This window comes from Mchenga conophoros, linkage group LG19 (genome assembly GCF_057382185.1).
Source record: "Mchenga conophoros isolate Kocher_MC1m ecotype Shallow Benthic linkage group LG19, M_conophoros_male_GT1.1, whole genome shotgun sequence".
In the NCBI taxonomy this organism is placed as follows: domain Eukaryota; kingdom Metazoa; phylum Chordata; class Actinopteri; order Cichliformes; family Cichlidae; genus Mchenga; species Mchenga conophoros.
The window spans coordinates 8,839,986-8,863,716 of record NC_140544.1 but is presented as its reverse complement, the minus strand read 5'-3'; the positions used below and the strand labels follow the sequence as shown (position 1 = coordinate 8,863,716).

The window sequence follows — 23,731 nt, the reverse complement described above, 5'->3', positions numbered from 1 at the left end:
CAGTCGAGCTGGGCCGAGAGGAGCCGAAGGCCGCTTCGGAAGGCACAAACAAACAAACGACGAAACAATAAACGTAAGAAATTAGAAATGAAAAGTAGGAATAAATAAAAACAAGAAATAAAAACACAGAGAGGAGGACGCACGTCTTTCAAAATAAAACTTCTAAAAATAATGAAAAACATTTATGTTGAAGGTAAAACAAAATTCAAAATGGTGACAGAGAATTTATCTTATTTTTATTCAGTTTTTATTTTTAATCCACAAACAAATCAAAGCAATTAAATGATTTGAGCTTGTTTACAGAGGAGCTCTTTGATTGTTTCTTTGTTTTTGAGCATCAGAAAAGTCTGACTTCTGATATGAAGAACAGCGCTCTGTGTGTGTGTGTGTGGGGTGGGGGGGGGGGGGGGGCATTTCATTTGCTGCCGTTTTTCAAACACTGACCTTCATGTGTCATGATTTAACACAGAGACTTTTATTGTGGAGGATCAGAGCTGACTGTAGACCAGTTTATATGTTCGTTAACACACACACACACACACACCTGCATGCAGAGACCTGACCTAAAACAAGGACCGGTCCTTGTGTCAGGTCCCTGTCGTGCAGTGGACAGGAGCTGTTGTGTTAACACAGTGATTTACAGAAACAAGAAAGGAAACAAAGGCGGTGAGAGAATGAAGAGAGATGAGACAGAAACACAAACCGTTTAAATTAACGTGTGTTACCTGGAATAAAACACGCATGCTGCGTGGGGATCAAACATAAGAGTTTGAAAAGATAAATTAAAAACGAGTTCATTTTTATGTGATGAAACATTAAAAGTGAAACCTTTTTAAGATTAAAAGCTGGCGGTCACACATCAAATATTAATTATTGATCAGTTACCTGATGGATGAGCTCAGAATCTGATTTATTCAGAAATAAATAAATCAAAGACCTTTGATTCAAAAATCATTGATCATGAATTCTTTAGGCCAAAATAATCAATAACAATTATCTTGAATCCTTTTTTCTGGACTTAATAAAATTAATTTGATCAATCAAACGTGCACCATCAGTTTATAACACGTGATTATTGATTATCGATCGTGTTGAACATCCTCAGCAGGATGATGTGTAAACGTCGTGTGAACGTTTGTTTGTTTTTTCCGTGTTTGTGGCATAAATCAAAAATTATGAGCAAAAGTCGTCCTGCTGATCGTTTCAAACTGAACGATTATCGGCAATAAATCTTTAAACAAACGCGAGCAGCTGTCCTCTGACTGTGACGTGAATATTAATGATTTTAAACATGTTCCAAGCATGTGTGAGTTTAAACAACACGTTGAAAACTCTTGATTTCAAACATGAAAACGGCGAGTGTCGTCTCTGAGGCGACACAGCAAACATTCAGACTGAACATCGGTATTCATCCCCGAGAATCAAACACAATAAAAACACTAAACAAAGATTTATAATAATAATCATGATGATGCAAAATAAGCAGTAAAATTACATTAAATGAAATGAAATGAAATACTAGTGGGTCTTCTGCAGGTATTTCACAGTAAAAGTTTATTTTTCAGAGGTCAGATGTCGGGGCTTTTATTTTCTCGGGCTGATCCTCGGACTGTCCGCTGATGCGACTCTGGCTGAGGACTGTGGGAGGAGGTGATGATGGAGGTGAAGACTGAGGCCGTCGCGTCTCCTGATGGAGCGGAATCCTCGCTGTAATACGGGCCATATGTTCTCGGCAGGGTGGAGGGGGGCCCTCCGGCGGCGGCGGCGGGCCCGGCCCTGAGGCCCCCGGCCTCATTTCTCTAAAGCTCTCGCTCCTTTTCTCTCCACTCACGCCTTATGGAGGGAGATGGCGGCCACAATGCGGCGGCCTTCGGCCCTTTTCTTCCCCTTGCCTTTCATTCGCCCGCTAGAAAAGCGCGAACAGGGGCCCCGGGGCCACTAATGCCTTTTGATGGGGATTAGAATTAATTATCTCCAATAACACAATTGTGCCGGGCCACGAAAAGAGCAAAGAAATCCCCTCCAAAACCATAGAAGAAGAAAGGAGGCGAGGGCGATCAAAGCGGGGAGAGAGAGAGCAGCTGCCTCTCCATTAAAACGATACGGAGGAAGTTTATTAGAGCTTTGAGGGCCTAATATGGATCAGCCGGGAGGTTGGTGGTCCTGCGGGGGGGTTACAGATGATGGAGGGAGGGGGAGGAGGCACGGGGTAATTGGCAGAGATTTCATGGTCGTTCAGCTCAAACCGGATCACTGAGCAGCAAAGTTTCAGCTGCTGAAACATGAGATCAGCTTCCTCTGATCAATCAACAGTAATCTCTATCACTGATTGGAATATTCAAACACTCAGCTGATCGAGCTGTTATTGATCGTGTAAAAACTTCAAACTGCTCGCGAGTCAGTGAGAGGGGGCCGAGGCCCAACCGCCATAAACTAAACATAACAACATGAACATGGTTGTGGATCATCAGGCCAGCAGCAACCAACTATTGATTGGTTATTGATCGATCAGTGGTGAACTGATGATTTCAGTGATTGGACAGTTATATTAGATCAATAAATTTGATCAGTGACACGACTGATGCAGAGACGGCGTCCACAGTCTCACCACACGGAAACTGGCTGATCACAAGTTGCTGCAACCAGCACAGTTGGATGTAAGGCGGTTGCAGAGGTGTGCGGTGGGGGTCCAGCTCAGAGCCAATCACAGACAGAAGCACCTGTGGCAACGGGCTCGTCTGCTTTTATTCTGAAAGAAGAGGTGCATCAGCTCATCGTTGCATCACCATGCTGCTGCAGCAGAGCTGCAGGCCGCTTCAGAGGCGCATGTTGATGCAGGAAGTCACAGACATTTTGTGCTTGTTCCTGACTGGCTGACAGAAATCTTCCTAAAACAGTACCCACCAATCAGAAAACTGCAGGGTGGAAAGTCGAACCTTAAATCTGCAGTTGGGGCGTGGCTTTTTAGACTTCCAGGTGGCTGTGGCTTTGTGCTGCTGGAGCGTTTTCATTTATTTGACCAATAGCATGGCTGCTCTGAGGTTACCGTTCCCAAACATCCAACCAGTCTCTGCTCCAGGTTTAGGGGCTGAAATCAAGGATTTTGATTGGATCCTCCAGATCAGCAGGTGTGTGTGCGATGCAGACATAACGTCACAATGTCTGCGCTTCACCCTCTAGACCAGGGGTGGGCAACTTCAGGCCTCGAGGGCCGGTGTCCTGCAGGTTTTAGATATCACCCAGGGTCAACACACCTGAATCACATGATTCGTTCATTGCCAGGCCTCTGGAGAACTGCAAGACATGTTGAGGAGGTCATTTAGCCATTTAAATCAGCTGTGTTGGATCAAGGACACATCTAAAACCTGCAGGACACCGGCCCTTGAGGCCTGAAGTTGGACACCCCTGCTCTAGACCGACTCAGTAGTGAAGCCTCTGCTGGACGGAGGAGGAACTGCAGATTTGGTGCTTCTCTGCTGCACACCTGTGATGGCTTCACCTGGAGCTCTGCGATTGGTTTCTCCGAGTGAGAGGGTCTCTGTGTGGCGTTTGGCTAACGGTATGTGAACTGCAGTCCTTGAGCTAGAGTGCTGTGGAGTGCTTCCACCCTGCTGTAACCACACCCTCACCTACAAACACTTTGATCAGTCACATCCACCCAGAGTCTCTGCATCAGCACAGAGATGACTAGGCTTCTAATCAAAACTTTACTGACGAGTTCAACTGCAGCACACGCCCAACTTCTACTTGCCGCACAAACAGGAAGGGAGTTTAGAGAGCCAACAGCCAATCAGAGAGCAGGATTCTCTGTGGGAGGTGGACCTCAGAGAACTGAGTTAACACGAGATGAGAGCGATCGAGACCACACACACACGTTTCATGTCTTAGTGAGGACATAGGAAATTGACATAACCCTTTCCCGAGCTGCTTCCCCTAACCATCAAAACTGAATGCCTAACCCTGCCTAAACATAACCATAACCCAACCTTAACCTAACTGTAAACCTGACACTAAAACTACATTTTAATAATCCCTTCAAACTTGTGGGGATGGGACTGTTGTTCCCCACAAGTAGTAAAGTAGTAAAATTAAATTTTTTCACACACATGCACACCCACACCCTCTCTCTCTCTCTCCCGGGTGGCGTCAGAAGTTGGAGCTCCAACAAACTGAGTCTTTCTTCAGAACAAGCAGATTAACGGCCGACGGATTAAAACCACCCAAGACGACCACGAGTGGTCTCCTGTCACTGTGGTAACCAGGCAGTGGTGGGAGGGGGGCCTCCACCCCACACACTGCTGTCAGGTGGGAACCCCGTATCTCCATGTCTGTATTAAAGTTTGTCTGACTCACTTCAGTCTGAACATGTCTTACGATTTAAAATCAACAATTATTTCTGTTATTTCTATTTTGTCATCATCTCCGAGGTCAGATTGGGGTCATGGATCTTTTTGCCAAAGTTTAAAGCTCCTTTTTTAAATTTGTCCCAAATTATTTCCACTTTTCTTCCATGAAACTTGATTTTAATCACACACGTTAAGGTAAATATCATGAATGATCCTCTCTTCTTCCCTGGCCCCTTGGATTCATCCAGCAACCCTCTGAGGGTCATGACCCACTGACTGGAAACCGCTGCATCAAAGTAGTTTCCTCGTTTACAGAAAAGAACATTTGTCTCTTTAAACTTTATTTACAAAAGGATCAGTTGGATTTGTGTGAATAAAATTACAGACTGGTCCTTCACGGGTCCCTCAGACGGCAGGTTTGTCTGACACCTCATACACTAAACATCCAGCAGATCACAGCCCCCACAGAGACAGCGGCCAGGGAAGCAGGAGAACATCACATCCAGAAGGCCCTGAGTAAATGTGTTTATCCAGGAGAGAAGGACAAGTGCTGCCTGAGTGAAAACCCTCAGTGATCCCGTACGTGCCAGCTGAAACACTTTTTCCTCTAAACACCGCGTCTCTGTGGCTTTTAAACCCTAAACAGTTGTCCACCCTAAGGATCAGGTGCCCTGACACAGGCAGAGTAATGTCGGTCTGTAAGACTTACAGACTCACATTTGTGTGTACCACGTTTACATATCTTTGTGAGGACCAAAACTTAAAATTATACTATACTTGTGGGGACCATCAGCACCTATGGGGACAAAATGCTCGTCCCCACGAGTTTGAAGCTCAAAATGTAGGTTCAGTGTCAGGGTTACAGTCAGTTAGGTCAGACCTTCCCAAAGTGTGGGGCCCGCCCCGTAGGGGGGCGCAGAGCCATTGTAGGGGGGAGGGGGGGGGGGCACGGCATGAAAAGGGAAAAAAAAACAACGCTTGGACACTGCTAGCACGGGACGCCCACACAAACGCAAAGCAGGAGATGAAGCATCGTTGAATATGTTTCCAAACCAACTTCATTCTAAGACAAAGACTAGAAAATATGGTGAAGCAAATCTTCCCTTTGGCTTCACCTGCACAAGTGCTGAGGTAGGTCTCCCTGCATGATTGGTTTTCCCTGCGTCAGGAGCAGAGATGGGCAGTAACGCGTTCCAGTAATCTGATTACTTTTTTCAAGTAACGAGTAAAGTAAGGGATTACTATTGCAAAAACGGTAATTAGATTACCGTTACTTTCCCGTAGGAACGCTGCGTTACTGCGTTACTAAAACCATGATTTTTTTGCGAGAATGTCTCATGACAGTGACAACAGCTGTGTGCAGATCAACAATGGATCACATATCGAGTGCGGGAGAGAGTATGAGCGTGCAGCGTTTAAAGCGTGGAAGTACTGACCTTACTTTGAGTTTGATTCCATAAAAAGTGACAAAAACATTAGCGTCCATCGTGCGTGGGAAGAAAACTTCTTTTTACAGCGAAAAAAACCCCTAAACTTCCGAGCAAGCACCGAGTGCGCAACGACGTAATGGGAAACTCACAGAGAAACTCGCGGATTCTTCCACTGACCGCCGCGGCACACCTGCACCAGGGTAAACCTCCGCCTACCTAACTCCTGCTTTACAGGTGAAAATAGAGCAACAGGACCGCTAGTCTTTGATTTTATTTATTTTCTGCTGTGTTTTACTTGCATTTATTTGAAAGACTGAGTGTAAACACACACACACACACAAAATTATGTGCTGGAATGTGCAGAAATTAGGTTTAAATGTTAAACAAATTTCTTCCAGTCAGAGAATGTTGCATATAATTTAATTTTTGCTTGATGCATAAAGTTAAAAGATTAAAACTAATAACACAAGTTTTAAAAAGAGATTTTTCTATTTGATTACATTGTGTATGATGGATTATGCAGAAAAAGTAGAATTGGGCTGAAAGATCTATCGCTTTATCACCTATTCAGGTTGTAAATCGTGTTTTTAAAAAGTAACTAAGTAATTAATTACTTTTAAAAATAAGTCATCAGTAAAGTAACGGGATTACATTTTTGGGGAAGTAATCAGTAATTAGTTACTGATTACTTTTTTCAAGTAACTTGACCAACATTGGTCAGGAGCAGCGCTGGGCTGTTCAAATCACGGACAAACAGGATCCCACATTCTTGATTTTTAGTTCACAAACACTTGTTGTAATGACTAACTACTCCTGACATTTAGCTCTTTATACAGTAAAGTTACAGCAGGTTACAAATAACATCAGGCTGATCCTGCCACGATTTGTTCCCTCTGTCTAAATCACAGACAAACAGGATCCCACAGCTGTTTATGTTTTTAAACCCATTTTGCACAGAGAGGCATTTTTTGAAAAAGGTATTGATGCAATGTTGAATATTATTACACATAAAAAAAACAACTACAGTAAAATAATCACAGCGTGACGCCTCTGCCTTTGTAAATGGCTTAATACATTTAATACATGTAAAACCTTAATACATTTGTAAAACCTGCAGACAGAGACAAAATACTGTTTATCTGCTATTCTGCAATTCCTCTCATGTAAGCAATAACGTGGTGCACAGCTGACGTGAAAAAAGGCACTTGACATTGGGTAATGAACTCTGTATTCCTGGTCCACACGGAAACGCAAAAAATGAGTTTAAAAAAATCTCAGTTTTCGGTGATTCGAAACGCCGTTTACGTGTGGACGACACAGCTGCGTGTTCAAAACTACCCGTGTAGGTGTGGACGCAGCGAGTTAGTAGTTTATTTTCTTACTACCTGCAGATTACTTGTATTTGCTTAATTGTTTACCAAATGTTTGAGGTGTGAAATAAATAAAATAAATATGGGTGTATGTGGTTGGAGGATGTGTTAGTGCGTGCGTGCGTGCGCGCGCGGGGGGGGGGCGCGAACATTTTTCTGTAAAACAAAGGGGGGCCCAGCGAAAAAAGTTGGGAACCACTGGGTTAGGTTATGGTTATGAATTTGTTTTTGATGGTTAGGGTATGTCCATTCGATGTCCTCACTAAGATATGAAAACAACTGTGTGTGTGTGTGTGTGTGGGGGGGGGGGGGGGGCGTTTGCTGTACGTTCACTTTTTCTGTTTCCACCGTTTACAGGAGCCCCCCCCCCCCCCTTCTTACCCTAACCCTAAAGTTTTGATGAGTTCTGCAGAAAGTTTTCCTGCAGGAAACCGGCCCGGGGTGGATTAGCCCCAGGCACACTGCTGCTCTCACTGCTGCCTTCAGGAGGCGCTACACAGCAATGTTTACTGAAACCAGTTTGTCCCCCAACTCTCTGATGAGCGCTGTGGGATAACCCACTCTTATTGGAGCTGAAGTTTACTGTATTGAGTGAGTTGCAGTGAACAATGAATTTATTTATTATTTAAACTGATTTTTTTTTTTAACAGCAAGGTTCCACATGTCACTGTTGTTGTGGGGCATTAATCAATGGGACACCACTAGTGACAATGTTGCATGTGTGGGGCTTCTCAGCCAAAGTTGCATGGACTCCATGTGGGTCAGGCACATTCCCCTGTAACTAAACCATGAGTTTAAATTTGGTGTGTTTGGTTAACTAAGTATTAACTCATGAGTGTAAATGTAAAATAAGGTAAATGATGATTATTATTATTGTTACTGTTATTATAGCAGAATCTGGAACAAACACACAGCAGGGCTCGCAAAATCGCTAGCCTGACGTCCCAGGGCTAGCGATATCTCCGGTCGGGCGGCTTATTAATTTAATAACTGTACAGTACTCTGTTTTTGGTAACTATTGTCCTTGATGTAAATATGTTTAAAAATTGTGTATGTTTCTGTTCTGTGTCCTGTTTGTTTGTATGTGTTTTTCTTGCTGCTGTTACAACCAAATTTCCCCTTGTGGGACAATTAAAGGATTATTCTATTCTATTCTATTCTAAGTCTTCGGACACAGAAGATCACAATCAGAAGACGAGTGCCGCGGGTCTGATGGAAGCAGCTTTTCATTACCTCGTTCTTCATTGCCTGCTGTCAGATTTCATCTGCAGGTCTGCAGACCACCTAAGAGCCTCGTCTCCCACAGCTGTTCAGTCCTGAGTCCAAATCAGAACCTCCTTTTTTATTAAACGCTCCCACATGTATGATTGGTCGTCAGCTCGACTCTGCAGTTACAGAACCAGTCTGACTGACAAACAGCTTCATGCACCGTAGCTCAATAAAAGAAAACATGAGCACAGTAAGAGAAAAACTGCACTCAGTTCAATGTTATTTATATGGCGCCAAATCACAACAGCAGTTGCCTCAAGGCGCTTTATATTGTACAGTAGATCGTATAATAATACATACAGAGAAAAACCCAAGAATCATATGACCCCCTATGAGCAAGCACTTTGGCGACAGTGGGAAGCAAAAACTCCCTTTTAACAGGAAGAAACCTCCGGCAGAACCAGGCTCAGGGAGGGGCGGGGCCATATGCTGCGACCGGTTGGGGTGAGAGAAGGAAGACAGGATAAAGACATGCTGTGGAAGAGAGACAGAGGCTAACAACAGATATGATTCAGCAGAGAGGTCTATTAACACATAGTGAGTGAAGCAGAAACACCCAGTGCATCATGGGAATCCCCAGCAGCCTACGTCTATTGCAGCATAACTAAGGGAGGATTCAGGGTCACCTGGTCCAGCCCTAACTATATGCTTTAGCAAAAAGGAAAGTTTTAAGCCTAATCTTAAAAGTAGAGATAGTGTCTGTCTCCTGAATCCAAACTGGAAGCTGGTTCCACAGAAGAGGGGCCTGAAAACTGAAGGCTCTCCCTCCCATTCTACATTTAAATACTCTAGGAACAACAAGTAGGCCTGCAGTGTGAGAGTGAAGTGCTCTAATAGGGTGACATGGTACTACAAGGTACGATGGGGCCTTCCTCCGAAGGGTGGCTGGCCTCTCCCTTAGGCTACGTTCACACTGCAGGCAAAAGCGCATCCAATCCGACTTTTGTGACCCTCTGCGACCCATATCTGATCATGGTGTGACTGTCATGGTCCTGGGTCGTTGACCCAGCGTTTTGTGTTTTGTGACTATTTCCCTCTGTTCTAGTTATTCTGTGTCCTCCCCCCTTGTGTCCGGTTCGGGTTCTAGATTTCCTGTTTTACTTTGTAGGTCTGTGTCTCGTTATGCCCATTAAGTTCCAGCTGTGTCCCCTCCTGTGTGCCATTTCCTCATTACCTGGTGTGTGTATTTATAGTTGGTGTCTGCCTGTGCTCCTCGTCGGCTCGTCTGCGTTCATCCATGTATCACTGCGTTCCTCCGTGTAGCTCTGCATTCTATGGTGTTTCGTTCCTGTCTCTGCGTCTCTCTGCCCCGCACCCCTTTTGTATGGTCTCAGGTTTGTCTTTAGTTTCTCCCAGTTTAGGTTTGTAATTGCTCATGTTGAGTTGCCTGTTTTTGCCACCACCACCACCTTGTAAATAAACATCACTCTATCATCAGTTCGCTGCATCTTGGGTCCTCCTTTTCCTCCACACCACACGGCTCCCTCCGCCAGCCGTGACAGTACGAGCCGACCAACATGGACCCAGCAGCATTCGCACCTACCCAGGAGTTTCGGGAGGAGGTAACCGACACGGTCGCAAGGTTGGTAAACCTGTGGCTCGAGCAGGAGGAAGAAGAGTTCCACCGCGCTGTAGAAGCCAGGCTACAGCAGCTACTCTCTGCACACTCCTGGCTGCTAGACTCACTTCACCCGCTGGCACGGGACTTCCTCCTTCATGAGCTGTACCTTCGCCCTCCAGCCGCTACCGCTTCCCAACCCAGCCCGGCGGTGAAGATTTTGCCCGGCCCGCCGGAGGTTTTGCCCGGCCCGCCGGAGGTTTTGCCCGGCCCGCCGGAGGTTTCGCCCGGGAGGAAGCGACGATCGCGCCGTCGGCGCGTCGCCCCACAGCCGGAGAGTAGGACTTCGGAACTGCCGGCTGTGGTGAGTGGAAAAGACACTCCGTCTGTTTCGCCAGCTCGAATGACTGTTTATTCCGGGGCTGTGTTTGTTGAGCCAGCTGCCCAGCAGGTAGCTCAGTTAGCCGCCCAGCAGCCACTAGCTCTGTTAGCCACTCAATCGCCACCTCCATTACAGTCACAGCCAGACCTATTAGACACTTGGTTACAATCCATAGCTCAGTCAATAGCTCTGTTGGCAAGAGGACTCATCAGCTTTATTATCAGCTCAGCCACCTATTCAGCCACCATCTTCACCAGCTCCGCCTGTATTACAAGTCGAGTCCATCCAACCGGAAAAGCACTGTATTTCACCTGTTCATGTCAAGCAGAGAGACACACCACATAACGCAGTTGTCAGTCCGCAACAGCTGGCCAGCCCAGAGACTGTGACGCACTCCAGGGCCTCCCCAGAGGCTGGGTCCCAGCCCCCGGCCGACTCTGGACCCCTGGAGATTAAGAAGCCAGCTGAGGACTGTATCCGGCTGTCGCTGCCCGAGCTGGGTCAATGCTCTGTGCAGCTGCAGTCTGCCTTGTGTTTGCCAGAGGCCCGTGTGCCTGCTGGTTCTGACCCGTACCTGCCAGAGGCCCGTGTGCCTACTGGTTCTGAACTGTGCCTGCCAGAGGCCCGTGCGCCTGCTGGTTCTGAACTGTGCCTGCCAGAGGCCCGTGCGCCTACTGGTTCTGACCTGTGTGTTCCAGGGGCCCCGGTGCCCACTGGTCCAGAGACTGTTTTCGCTGGGGGGCCCGAGGAGCCCGTCCAGCCTCCTGCTTCGCCTGCTGGGGGGCCCGAGGAGCCCGTCCAGCCTCCTGTCTCGTCAGCTGGGGGGCCCGAGGAGCCCGTCCAGCCCCAAGACCCATCATCGCCACCAGCTGCAGCCTCTGTGTCTCCATCCTCGCCAGCTGCGGCCTCTGTGTCTTCACCCACGCCTGGCCCAGCCTCTGCTTCTGCTTCAGTCTCGTCTGGTCCAGCCTCTGCTTCTGCTTCATCCTCGCCTGGTCCGGCTCCAGCCTTCGTGTCTTCAGCATCGCCTGGCCCGGCTCCAGCATCCTCGTCAGCATCGCCTGGTCCGGCTTCTGCTTCAGCTTCGCCTGGTCCGGCCTCTGCTTCAGCATCCTCATCAGCTGCCTCGTCTGGTCCAGCCTCTGCTTCGGTCTCGTCTGGTGCTGCGACGGCCACGCCACCTTCGGGTCCCAAACTGCTGCCTCGACATCGGCGGTCATCTGCCAGGCCGCTGGTGGAGCGTCATCGTCACTATGGACGACCTCCTAGACGCCGCCGTTGCTGTCCGCACGGTCGGCCGCCTGAACTGTTTCCTCGTCACCGCCGTTGCTGTCCGCACGGTCGGCCGCCTGAACGGTTTCCTCGTCGCCGCCGCTGCCGTGTGCACGGTCGGCCCCCTGAACTGCCTCCGCTCCGCCACCGCTGCCTTCCACTCGGTCGGCTTTCGGAGCTGTGTCGCCGACGTGGCCGGCCTCAGAAGATAAACTGTCCTGGACTTCTGAGCTGTGAGCCTCTGGGCCGGCCTCCTGAACTGTGTTTTGTCCTAGTACTCCAGCATGTGTGTTTTTGTTTTGGACAATTCCCTCGGTCCGCTGGAGCTTGTTTTGTTCGGTGTTGGTCCCTCCGTCCTGGGCCCCCGCCGCCCGCCCTGGGTTGGTCGTCTGTTTTTGTTTTGGGCTGTCTGGAGCCAGCCCTTGGAGGGGGGGTACTGTCATGGTCCTGGGTCATTGACCCAGCGTTTTGTGTTTTGTGACTATTTCCCTCTGTTCTAGTTATTCTGTGTCCTCCCCCCTTGTGTCCGGTTCGGGTTCTAGATTTCCTGTTTTACTTTGTAGGTCTGTGTCTCGTTATGCCCATTAAGTTCCAGCTGTGTCCCCTCCTGTGTGCCATTTCCTCATTACCTGGTGTGTGTATTTATAGTTGGTGTCTGCCTGTGCTCCTCGTCGGCTCGTCTGCGTTCATCCATGTATCACTGCGTTCCTCCGTGTAGCTCTGCATTCTATGGTGTTTCGTTCCTGTCTCTGCGTCTCTCTGCCCCGCACCCCTTTTGTATGGTCTCAGGTTTGTCTTTAGTTTCTCCCAGTTTAGGTTTGTAATTGCTCATGTTGAGTTGCCTGTTTTTGCCACCACCACCACCTTGTAAATAAACATCACTCTGTCATCAGTTCGCTGCATCTTGGGTCCTCCTTTTCCTCCACACCACACGGCTCCCTCCGCCAGCCGTGACAGTGACAGTGTGAACGGCACAAATCCGATCTGGGTCACTTTCGTGTGTGTTACTGAATCCGATACATATCCGATGTTTTAGAAAGTGACTGCTGTTTGATGGTCATGTCGCATTAAATCTGTCTTTTACGTCACTGACACATGACAGACGCCAATTATCAGCGCCGAAGAAGACATCACGAACGCTTCCTGTCCGTCCAGTACAACTGTTGGGAAGACAACGTTGGAGAAACGTGAACATTTTATTTGTACTGCATAATCTGCAGATTCTGACAGAAATCTGCAACTATCCTTTGAAGCACCGTTGCTCTAAAACAGAATTAAGGATCATTATTAGGTTATTTACATTATTATGTAAATAACAAAATAACTTAAAGCAAAAATTGGGAAACGTAAAGTCCGAAGTCTTTATATTAAGGGCCATCAGTCAAACAATATTGTTTGCTCTGGGTCTAAACAGAGCGCGCTGTGTGTGACGTCTTCTTTTGCGCATGCGGCCGCTTTGAGTGTTCACACTAGAGCACAGAAACAGCTTTAGTGAAGGTTACAAATGATCTTCTTATGGCCTCTGACAGTGGACTCATCTCTGTGCTTGTCCTGCTAGACCTTAGTGCAGCATTTGATACTGTTGACCATAATATCCTATTAGAGCGATTAGAACATGCTGTAGGTATTACAGGTACTGCACTGCAGTGGTTTGTATCATATCTATCTAATAGACTCCAATTTGTGCATGTAAATGGAGAGTCCTCTTCACACACTGAGGTTAATTATGGAGTTCCACAGGGTTCAGTGCTAGGACCAATTCTGTTTACATTATACGTGCTTCCCTTAGGCAGCATCATTAGAAGACATAGCATACATTTTCACTGCTATGCAGATGACACCCAGCTCTATCTGTCCATGAAGCCAGATAACACACACCAATTAGTTAAACTGCAGGAATGTCTTAAAGACAAAGACCTGGATGGCCGCTAACTTTCTGCTTCTTAATTCAGATAAAACTGAGGTTATTGTACTCGGCCCTGAAAATCTTAGAAATATGGTATCTAACCAGATTCTTACTCTGGATGGCATTACCTTGGCCTCCAGTAACACTGTGAGGAACCTTGGAGTCATTTTTGACCAGGACATGTCTTTCAACGCACATATTAAACAAATATGTAAGACTGCGTTCTTCCATTTGCGCAACATCTCTAAAATTAGAAATATCCTGTCTCAGAGTGACGCTGAAAAACTAGTTCATGCATTTATTACTTCCAGGCTGGACTACTGTAATTCATTATTATCAGGATGTCCAAAAAACTCCCTGAAAAGCCTTCAGCTAATCCAAAATGCTGCAGCAAGAGTCCTGACAGGGACTAGAAAGAGAGAGCAGATTTCTCCTGTTTTGGCTTCCCTTCATTGGCTTCCTGTTAAATCCAGAATTGAATTCAAAATCCTGCTCCTCACATACAAGGTCTTAAATAATCAGGGCCCATCTTAGCTTAATGACCTTGTAGTACCATATCACCCTATTAGAGCACTTCGCTCTTGCTCTGCAGGCCTACTTGTTGTTCCTAGAGTATTTAAAAGTAGAATGGGAGGGAGAGCCTTCAGTTTTCAGGCCCCTCTTCTGTGGAACCAGCTTCCAGTTTGGATTCAGGAGACAGACACTATCTCTACTTTTAAGATTAGGCTTAAAACTTTCCTTTTTGCTAAAGCATATAGTTAGGGCTGGACCAGGTGACCCTGAATCCTCCCTTAGTTATGCTGCAATAGACGTAGGTTGCCGGGGGATTCCCATGATGCATTGAGTTTTTCCTTTCCAGTCACCTTTCTCACTCACTATGTATTAACAGACCTCTCTGCATTGAATCATATCTGTTATTAACCTCTGTCTCTCTTCCACAGCATGTCTTTTATCCTGTCTTCCTTCTCTCACCCCAACCGGTCGTAGCAGATGGCCGCCCCTCCCTGAGCCTGGTTCTGCCGGAGGTTTCTTCCTGTTAAAAGGGAGTTTTTCCTTCCCACTGTCGCCAAAGTGCTTGCTCATAGGGGGTCATATGATTCTTGGGTTTTTCTTTATATCTATGAAGCGCCTTGAGGCGACTTATGTTGTGATTTGGCGCTATATAAATAAAATTGAATTGAATTGAATTGAACTAGAGCGCGTTTGCTGTCGCATTTTATTTGTAGTGTGAACGAGCAGACAAAAAAAATCGGATTTGATCAAAAAATCGGAATTGAGCATTAAGACCTGCAGAGTGAACGTAGCCTTAGAGATGGGGTGAGGAGTTCATCCACCCAGGAGGGGCTCAGAGTAGAGCCGCTGCTCCTCCACATACAAAAGAGCCAGCTGAGGTGGTTTGGGCATCTGACAAGGATGCCTCCTGAGGGCCTCCCGGGTGAGGTGCGTACAAGAAAGTGTTTGAACGTGAAAACGATCCAACGCATGAACCTGAACTCAGTATTTGTTCATGTTTGCACGTACACGTTTGTAAAATCGTTTGACATGAGCTCAGACTGCTCACGTGTTTGTGTGTGGATCGGAGCACGCACACGTGCACACAAATCCCTGCACACGTCTGTCAATCAGAGTTTACACTGGTGGATCGTATCGGAACACTATCTCCTGTGCAGCGAGTCCCGTCGTGAAATCTCCTCACTGCTAAATATTCCAGAGTTAGTGAAAGTGACTGGGAACGACAGCAGCTCAGGCACGACGAGCTCGGCCACGTGAAATCAGCAGGTCAGCAGAGGCTGAGGATCACGGTGCTCAGAGGTCTTGACTTTCTGGAGAGTTAATCGCTACAGTCCTCCAAACTTCACGTGGCCTTCAGATTAGCTCAAAAACAGCGTGCAGAGTTTCACGGAATGGGTTTCCACGGCGACCAGCTGCAGCCAAGCCTCACATCAACGCAAGGCACTAGGGATGGGTACCGGTGTCCGGTGCCATGATGGCACCGGTTCTGACATAAACAGTAGTAACCAGACCGAAAAGCAGCGCACATTTCGGTGCTTTATTTCGGTGCTTTTTTTTCCTGAGCTGTGATACACTTCTAGCCAATCATTTTACGTTTCCGAGGATAGTAGGCGGGCCCAGGTATGTACTTTCTTTTAGAGCAGAGCTACAGATTAAAAATGCCCAAGGCGAAGCGGTCAAAAGTCTGGCTGTACTTCACAGCAAAATATGCAAACTCAGCAGCCTGCAACAAGTGCTTTAAGCTGATACTGTGATACTGTCAAAGGAGGTAACACCTTGAATCCGATGAAACACCTGGCGACGCATAGCGATTTTTTTAAAAGCCCAGAAATGCGCCGTATTTGATAGCTTGCTGCGAGACCTCACACCGAGCGCATCTACCGCGGGTGGGTTGCCTGTTATGCAACATCCCCCAAAAACACGAAGAGGAGAGTCCTGGCCCCTAGCCCTGCCAGTGTAGCAGAAATGATGACGGATGATGATGCAGCAGCAGCCGTTCTTCTCTGTGTGAGTAGCTTAATGTTGTTCATGTGTAATTTACATTGAGTAGGCTAACCACGTTATTACATTAATGCATGTAAGGTGAACTAGCAAACATCATCATAGCGACATGCGGCTGTCTTCTTGTTTGATGGCAGATGCTCCCTTCACCCTGGCCCAAAAGGCTAAAATGACCAAAGAAAAAGTGGAAAACAGTTAAACATGAGAGGTTTAGGACAAAGTTTGTGTTTTTTCCATTGTTTAAGCACTGCTTCCAGCCAAGAGTGATACCATAAATCCCCTATAGCTGCAGAAAATGCTAACATTGTTATCTTTTTACAAATAAACAGCTGAACATGAGAGGTTTTTGGACAAAGTTTGTGTTCTCCATTCTTTAAGCACCGGTTTGAGCACCGTTTAAGCACCGGCACAGTTTCAAAAGTACCGATTTGGCACCGGTATCGGATAAAACCTAAACGATACCCATCCCTACAAGGCACACAGCGGAGCAAAGCACGGCGCCACTGTACTCTAGAGCAGTGCTCTCTGGGACGACCGATCAAACTCTGGGTTTGGTGGTTGCCAGGAACGGTACTGGTCCGACTGCACTGTGCCAGGTTTGGTGGAGGCGGGGTGATGGTGCGGGGCGGAGCAGGACGCCTCCTCGGCCAGGAGAGCTCAGAATACTGAAGTAGTGTAATATAATTACTCCTGTGTATAAACCGCCGCCCCTCTTGTAAAGCGGGTGTCTACATGCTTACTGTGGCCGAGCTCTCTGCACTCACCCTTGACTGCTGGTTTATGCACAAAGGGCAAAAAAGAACCTTGAACCTTGATGGCGTGACAGAAGAAGAAGAGCGTGCTCAGGGCGCCATGTGACCGAGCCAGGAAACTTGTCAAAGTTAAATTTTAATTAGAAGTTTTGGGAACACGAAGTCAGAGCGGCTTCATCGCGGTTGTCACGGTGATCCTCAGAAATGAAACCGAGCAGAGATTCAGTTTAAAACAGGCGAATTTAAGAAGAACCTTAAATCAACACAAGAACTAAAAGACACTGATCTCCAATTAAAGACCCTGGGGGAGGGGCGGGGCTCTCTGAAACTCCACAATCAACCAATCGACCAATAAACCATCAGGAAACAGAAGTCACGGCATCACTGTTTTATTAAACAACAAAAAACATTTGATTGATTTTAAAATGTCAGAACAACAAAAACGTTTGATTGAGAGAAAAATTTCATTCATGATTCCGGAAAGTTTGAAGCTTTTTTGGGTTTTAGAGCCGAAGCTAAGACGACGAGAAGGAAACATCATCATCGTCACTGAGCTGCTGCTGTCTTCACTGATCAGGACATCCGGCCGCTCAGATGACAGCGCGGACACTTCCTGTTCCAACTTTCTTCCTCAGCACCTCGACCAGACGCTCCAACCTGAGGAGAAAGATTTCCCGTTAGTGACGCTGAACTCTGATGTTCTGACGAGGTTTGTAAGAGCTCGGTGATGATGATGGCGGTGATCCTCTGTGGCCACTGCTCTGATGCTGTGACCTCAGTTCTCTGACTAACGGAAGGAAATGATGAGGAAAGTGAGAGGAAGATGAAATGTGTGTGTGGGGGGGGAGCGACCTGAATGACTTTCCAGCAGTCGGCGATGCTCGCTCACTCTCACTCTCTCTAAATCAAATTAAACTTCCCTCTGTAATACCCCCCACCCCCACCCAGAGCAAATATTCCTCTCCGCTGTTCAGAAACTTGGGAGGCTCTTCAGCGCCATGCGCCCCCCCGCTGGCAGCCAAATTAGAGCGGAAAGCCACGGGTTTGAGCCCAGGAGGACAGTGCGGGACGCAGACGGACGACTTAAGCTGTTTTCATCATGAATCTCATCCCTTCATCTTCAACTGATGAGCCGCCGCGCCGCAGCAGAAGAAGAAGTCACGTTATCCGGCGTCGGAGCGCCATCCTGCAGGAGCAGGAATCTGACGGATTAATTCTCCTCATCGGCTCGCCGCAGACACTCGCACACCCTCGTCTGCTGAATATGAATCATCACACCAAATCTCCTTAGTCCCACATGCTTAACCGGTCTTTGAACGCCTCCCGGAGTCTGTGAGACTTTCCGAGGCAACTTCACCGATCGGTCACTGTGCTCTCGCCGGACTGTCCAGAGAACCAGCTTATTGATCACCTGCACAAGAGATCAGTGAGCCAATGAACAGGTGACAAGGTTTGCACCTGGATAACATCTGTCAGGAGAAATCAAACATCTGGCTCTCTCTAGGAGTCTCACGGCTGAGTTAGGACCTCGTCTGACCTCTGACCCTCAGGCACAGTTATTTCCCGATCGATCAGCTCGGATCGTCAGCCTGTTTCAGGCTCTCGGCTCAGAGTCACGTGCTCCTGCCGTTGATGAAGAGCAGCGCAGAGATAAAATCTCCTCAGGCTGAAGAACAGCTACTCAGATGTTGCTGCTAATTTAAACCGCAGCGGATTTCAGGGTCCTACGAACTTTTATTTGTGATGTGAACAAGGAGACTCGCCGGGAGCCTGAAAGCGTCATCATTCTTGCCGACCTGTCCCAGCAAGCTCTGAGGGTTCAGTACCTGCCCGTCACACCTGTGGGCCACAAACAGCAGCTCACCTGATGTTTCCTGACAGCTGCGAGGCAGTTCAGTAATCATTATTAATAATACATAAAGCCATGTTTCAGAGCTCACCACTGGCAGGCTGTCCGCACAGTTCTCTGTGACGACATCAAACAAAAGAAAGTTTATTTTGTTTGATGGACATTCTTTAGGTAAACCTTTCCTCTGCGTCAAACGTGATTGACACCGTCAGCTCACCATGAAACGCCACCACTGGAGTCTCCACCCGTCATTTCGAATGATTTTAGAGACACGGTTTCTAAAATCATGAGAAATAAGCCGGGCACGGCTCTGAACGCTCGAGGAGAAGACCTCGCCATCGTCAGAGCTGAGGGACATCTTCATGCAGAAAAACTTCTTCAGGCTTGCCGGGCCGAACCGCAGAGGTCCGAGTTTGGTTCCTGTCATCATAAAAATCCTCTCCCACAGTCTGCAGAGACTCTCAGCCGTTGCAGGTCTTTAAAGCTCGGTTCAGTCTGCAGTAAAATCGGCCCTCTGGACCTGAAACTGGGCTGAAGCTACGCTGCAGATTCTCTCGAGTTTCATTCCTCTGTTTTTGTTCTTCTTCTGAGCAGCAGCGTGTGATTACTGTGCGATGAAGAGGAGGAGTGCTCTAACATTAAGCTACTGTTATGCACCAAATGGGTAAAACTGATGTTCACGTCTCCCAAACCTTAAAAAATCAGATTCGATTAATTTGAAGAACTGTTAGATTCACTCTGATACAGACACAACGACGCGCTGCGTCTGCGGCACGGCGGCAGCTTCATGAGCAGAACCGAAACACCAGTCGCCACAACATTAGGACCACGTACCTAATGTTGTGTGCCCCCACAACGTGGTGGCATGTCACACACGGTGGGGGGGGTGGGTGGGGGTTCTCCCGTTTTCTGTTCTCCTGTAGACTCTGAGCTGATTGATGACTTAGCGTGACATCAGAGTGTTTCTGTTGTCATGGCGATTGCAGCAGAACATACAAAAATATTATACATGGCTTCAGCAGCAGCAGCCAATCAGAACAGAGAACGCAACAAACAGGAAGTGAAGGCTCTGACCTGCGCACTTGCTCAGTGGCCTCTCGCTCTGCCTCCTGGCAGCGCTGAAGCTCCGCCTCCACGCTCTGCTTCTCCTTCATCAGCTGCTGCAGCTTATCCATCAGGGGTGGGGCCTCAGGAGAGACGCTATCAGCTCGCAACGAGGGCTGGGAGGGCGGGGCTAAGTCCTGAGATCTGAGAGGGGAAGAGGAGGACGTTCCTGTTAAACTGACAGTCAGAGTGCATGCTGGGAAAAAATGGGTTTATTATATATTTATTTTATATTTTCAGAAACTTAAAAATATGAAAACGATTCTTTATAATAAATAAATAAAACAAACTGGCTAACAGGTAAAAAAGTGATGAAGAACCAGTGAGCTTCCACACATTCACACATCCAACTGTAAACACTGAGGGAAACAGACGTCGACCAGCAGTTTATTTAAAAAGCACTTAAATAAAAATGATTCAGAGGCGGCAGTGTGACGTGAGCTGCAGCACATCAACAGGTATTATTGATTATTATTGATTATTGAGCTTCAGACGGCTTTAAAGCTGCTGTGATCGTCAGCGCGAAGCAGCTGATAAATAATCGATCGGTGGGATATCGATAGGTGCTAGGTTACTTAAAGGTAAACAGACAGGTCAGAGGCACTGTTGGCCAAGTTACTTTAAGTAATTAATTATAGTTACTAGGTTCTTCTTCAAAAAAGTAACTGAGTTACAAGATTCTAAAGGTATTTAATTACTTGAAAAGTAACTATTGTGTTACTTAAAATAAACGTTTAACCCTCTGAGGTCCAGGGTATAATTGGCCATTTTAACCACTTTGATGTTTCCTCCACATTTCACCTTTAAAAACTGTTTATTTGCCGTGTTTGGTCTCATCCTTTTCAGCACAACCTCACGTGTCTGAATTTACAGTCATGTTTTCATTCTGACAAACTGTATTAACAACATTGATCTAGAATCAGACAAAAAACATAAAATCTGAGTAGAAAAAGTTATTTTTTACTGTAACAACCACAAACATGTTTATTGAATCATATTTCATAACTTTAAATGCAAATATTTGTCAGTTTTAAAATCTATGCACAAGTTTTGCAAACAAAGTTATTTGCAGCCATTTACCTTTTACCCTTTTTTTTTTAACCACTTAAACTGTTTACAGAACAATCAGCTGTTCTGCATTTAATAAGACAAATTATTTGTGCCACTCCAAACACGCTAAACGTCACAAATCTCTCACATCTCGCTCTCTCTTTTTCCACTCTCTCTCTCTCTCTCCGTCACTCCTAAATCTTCCTCCTGTTCCTAAACAACAAACGTCATGTTGCCATATCATTTTTTGATTGGTTGACATGGTGCATTGTTCCACCAACATGAACGGGCTGTTTTTTTGTTTTGTTTGAGCAGAGAGGTCTCGCTGCTGTCCTTAGACAGTAAACATGAAGCTATTCAGGAAAAACAGGCGTATAAATTGTTTATCACGACTCTGGTTTTACTGGCCCATCAACACCGTTTCTAAACTGGTATACGTCACCTTGTTGCTTTGTCATCTTGGTCATGTGATTGTTTACCACAACTACTTTATTCTTCCTCAGTCAAACAGCAGCACTCATGCGATTGTTTTGCCTCCTGAGCTCCAGGTGTTGTGCTAGACAGTGATCGTGATCGCGGTCCGCGGGAGTGCGCAGCTGCTTAAAGCTGCAGCGTCCAGATTACTTACAGCTACTTCCTGCAGCTGATATAAGCTGCAATAAACTGAACACAGCTTCAACCGTCTGTTTGGTGAAAAATAGTAACGCGACCGCATTTTGTTGTTAGTAACGGTAACGGCGTTGTAACGATAGGAATGGTAATTAGATTACTCGTTACTGAAAAAAGTAACGCTGTTATCCCCATCACTGGTCAGAGGTCAAAGTTCAGACCAAATTAGAAACAGAACACTTTAAAAACAGAAGAGAGGAACCAACAGCATCGTCGTCAGGACCTTCAGCAGTTTTCTGATCCTCGTGCTGCATCTGATATTTTCTCACTTCATCACACTCGACCGCTTCAATTCTGCTGAAACGTTTTCCATGTTGGAGCAGGACGTCCTAAAACTTCAATTTGTGGTTCAGCACAGCTCATATAAATCCATAAAACTGAATGAAAGGAAAACAGGAATACAATGCATACTAGGGCTGGGCGATATATCGAGTTTTTTAAAAAATATCGATATATTTTCATACGAGATATAAGATGTGACAATATCGTTTATATCGATATAGTCTATGTTACGTTATAATTATACTTGTGGAGCCGCAGGTTTGCCTCTCTTTCGTCCACTTTTGTCTCTACGCAACGTTACTCGGCCTCGCCTCTCCTTCACTGAACACAACTCCGCCTCCCCCATAACTTCACCTGCAGGCAATGACAAGATGAAAGCGGAAAATCTCCGTTAGCGAGTTACCGCGGATCGCCCCGTGCGTGGGGCTGGACGGCGTCAACGTGTTAGCGAGCTAACCGCGCTAACGACATGCAGCCCGGAGGGGCTGCACGGCCTAAAATCCTTTCATTTTCTCAAAAATCGACATTGCGCCTTATGTATGAATTCTGGTTGTGCTTACTGACCGCGAACCGATTTTATGTGGTACACAGCGCTCAGCAATCTGTCAAAAATGTTTTATTATGACTTTGCTAAGCTACGGAGCTGCACCGCTTGATGGATTGTCGGAGGATTACGGCTACTGGGGAGGAGCCTCGCGGAGTGATACGTACTGTGTGTGTATAAGGACCACAAACGGCACCTGTTCAGAGACGTGGAGCAGCTGTGAAATCTGTCTCTTTGTTATTATGCTCAGCGTCTATTAGTTTACATTTTGACTGCACAATTGTGAGCTTTTTGTTATGCACAAAAACAACATTGTTTTCTTTTATTTATGGAGCATTATTATTTAATAAATGCTGATAATTTATTTTTGAGTAATTTCTTCATGTACATCTACGCTGTATGTAAATAAAAGTGCCCGTGTGACATCTGGGACACAGTGTGACTAAGAACTCTCTTTTTGTTCTTAACTTATGGCTTTAAAAAAAAAATCGAGATATATATCTTATATCGCCATCCAGCTAAAAAATATCAAGATATGAATTTTGGGTCATATCGCCCAGCCCTACTTCACTACTACGGACAGCGCGTCTGTGCCGTCAGGTGACAATCCCCGCTCGGCGTTTACATCTTTGTGCAGAATCTGTTTACCTGCTCTCATTTACTGTTTCAGCTGTTTGTTAATAGAAATAGTTTTTTGAGCTCTAAGCTGACACTCTGCCGTTTCTGATAAAATGCATTTATATTTAAAATTGGTTCAGGAGTTTTTAAACCCACCTCCAGTTTGGGCCATCAGCGAAGAAACCAAGTACACAAACACAGGCCTGACCTTTGACCTGCTGAGATCTGTTTTATCTAACCCGGTCTGCACTGCTGAGGTTAGCGGCGTCTGATCAGGACTAAGAGACTTGAAGCATAAATAACTATGTTTCAGTCTGAGGAAATCAGAAGGAATCACTGTCTGGATATTTTAAATCAGTCTTCACGCTGGGACGCATTTCCTGTGATCTGACAGGATCGCTAACAGCAGGCAACACAACATGAAAGAAATCCAGCTGCTTTTTTTTTACTTCTACACTATAGCACCTCCTCAGAGGTACTAATACGTCAGACTGAACATGCCTGGTTCAGAGGTTGAAGTGCAGCTTTTTGATTGGCTGCAAACTGAACAATAACCAAATATCTCTCCTGTGAGGGCATCAAATCAGCACAGAGACCCTGAGAAAAACCACCAATAATAGAGAATAAACAGAAACTGTAACACAGCAAACACAGAATGTGACCAACACGTCAAAGGTCAATCTTCTTCTGACGTCCTGCTAATCCTGTGGACCAACACACTGATGAAAAACCATCTGACACACATCTGTCAGCCTGCCGGGCTCAGAAATCCAGCTGTGAGCCTTCAGACTGCTCAGGACCAGTACTGAGACCAGC

At 46.4% G+C, this 23,731-nt stretch overlaps 2 protein-coding genes across 3 annotated transcripts in view; one reads left to right on the top strand and one right to left on the bottom strand.

Annotated features, from left to right (window-relative positions):
• Window positions 1-9,905: 9,905 nt before the first annotated feature.
• LOC146551678 (uncharacterized) lies at window positions 9,906-15,368 on the top strand. The gene is made up of 4 exons (XM_085258257.1): window positions 9,906-10,337; window positions 10,597-10,938; window positions 11,017-12,092; window positions 15,245-15,368. The coding sequence occupies exons 1-4, from the start codon at window positions 9,933-9,935 to the stop codon at window positions 15,366-15,368; spliced, it is 1,947 nt and encodes a 648-aa protein (XP_085114383.1). The 5' UTR covers window positions 9,906-9,932.
• A 1,804-nt stretch (window positions 15,369-17,172) lies between these two features.
• mipol1 (mirror-image polydactyly 1) overlaps window positions 17,173-23,731 on the bottom strand; it is a 46,086-nt gene continuing 39,527 nt past the window's right edge. For both annotated transcript variants that reach the window (XM_085258017.1, XM_085258018.1), the window contains exons 13-14: window positions 19,723-19,896; window positions 17,173-17,456 (exon numbers count right to left, since the gene is read on the bottom strand). In XM_085258017.1, coding sequence (XP_085114143.1) covers window positions 17,390-17,456; window positions 19,723-19,896 — 241 coding nt within the window. In that variant the 3' untranslated portion in view covers window positions 17,173-17,389. The remainder of the gene's footprint in view (window positions 17,457-19,722; window positions 19,897-23,731) is intronic.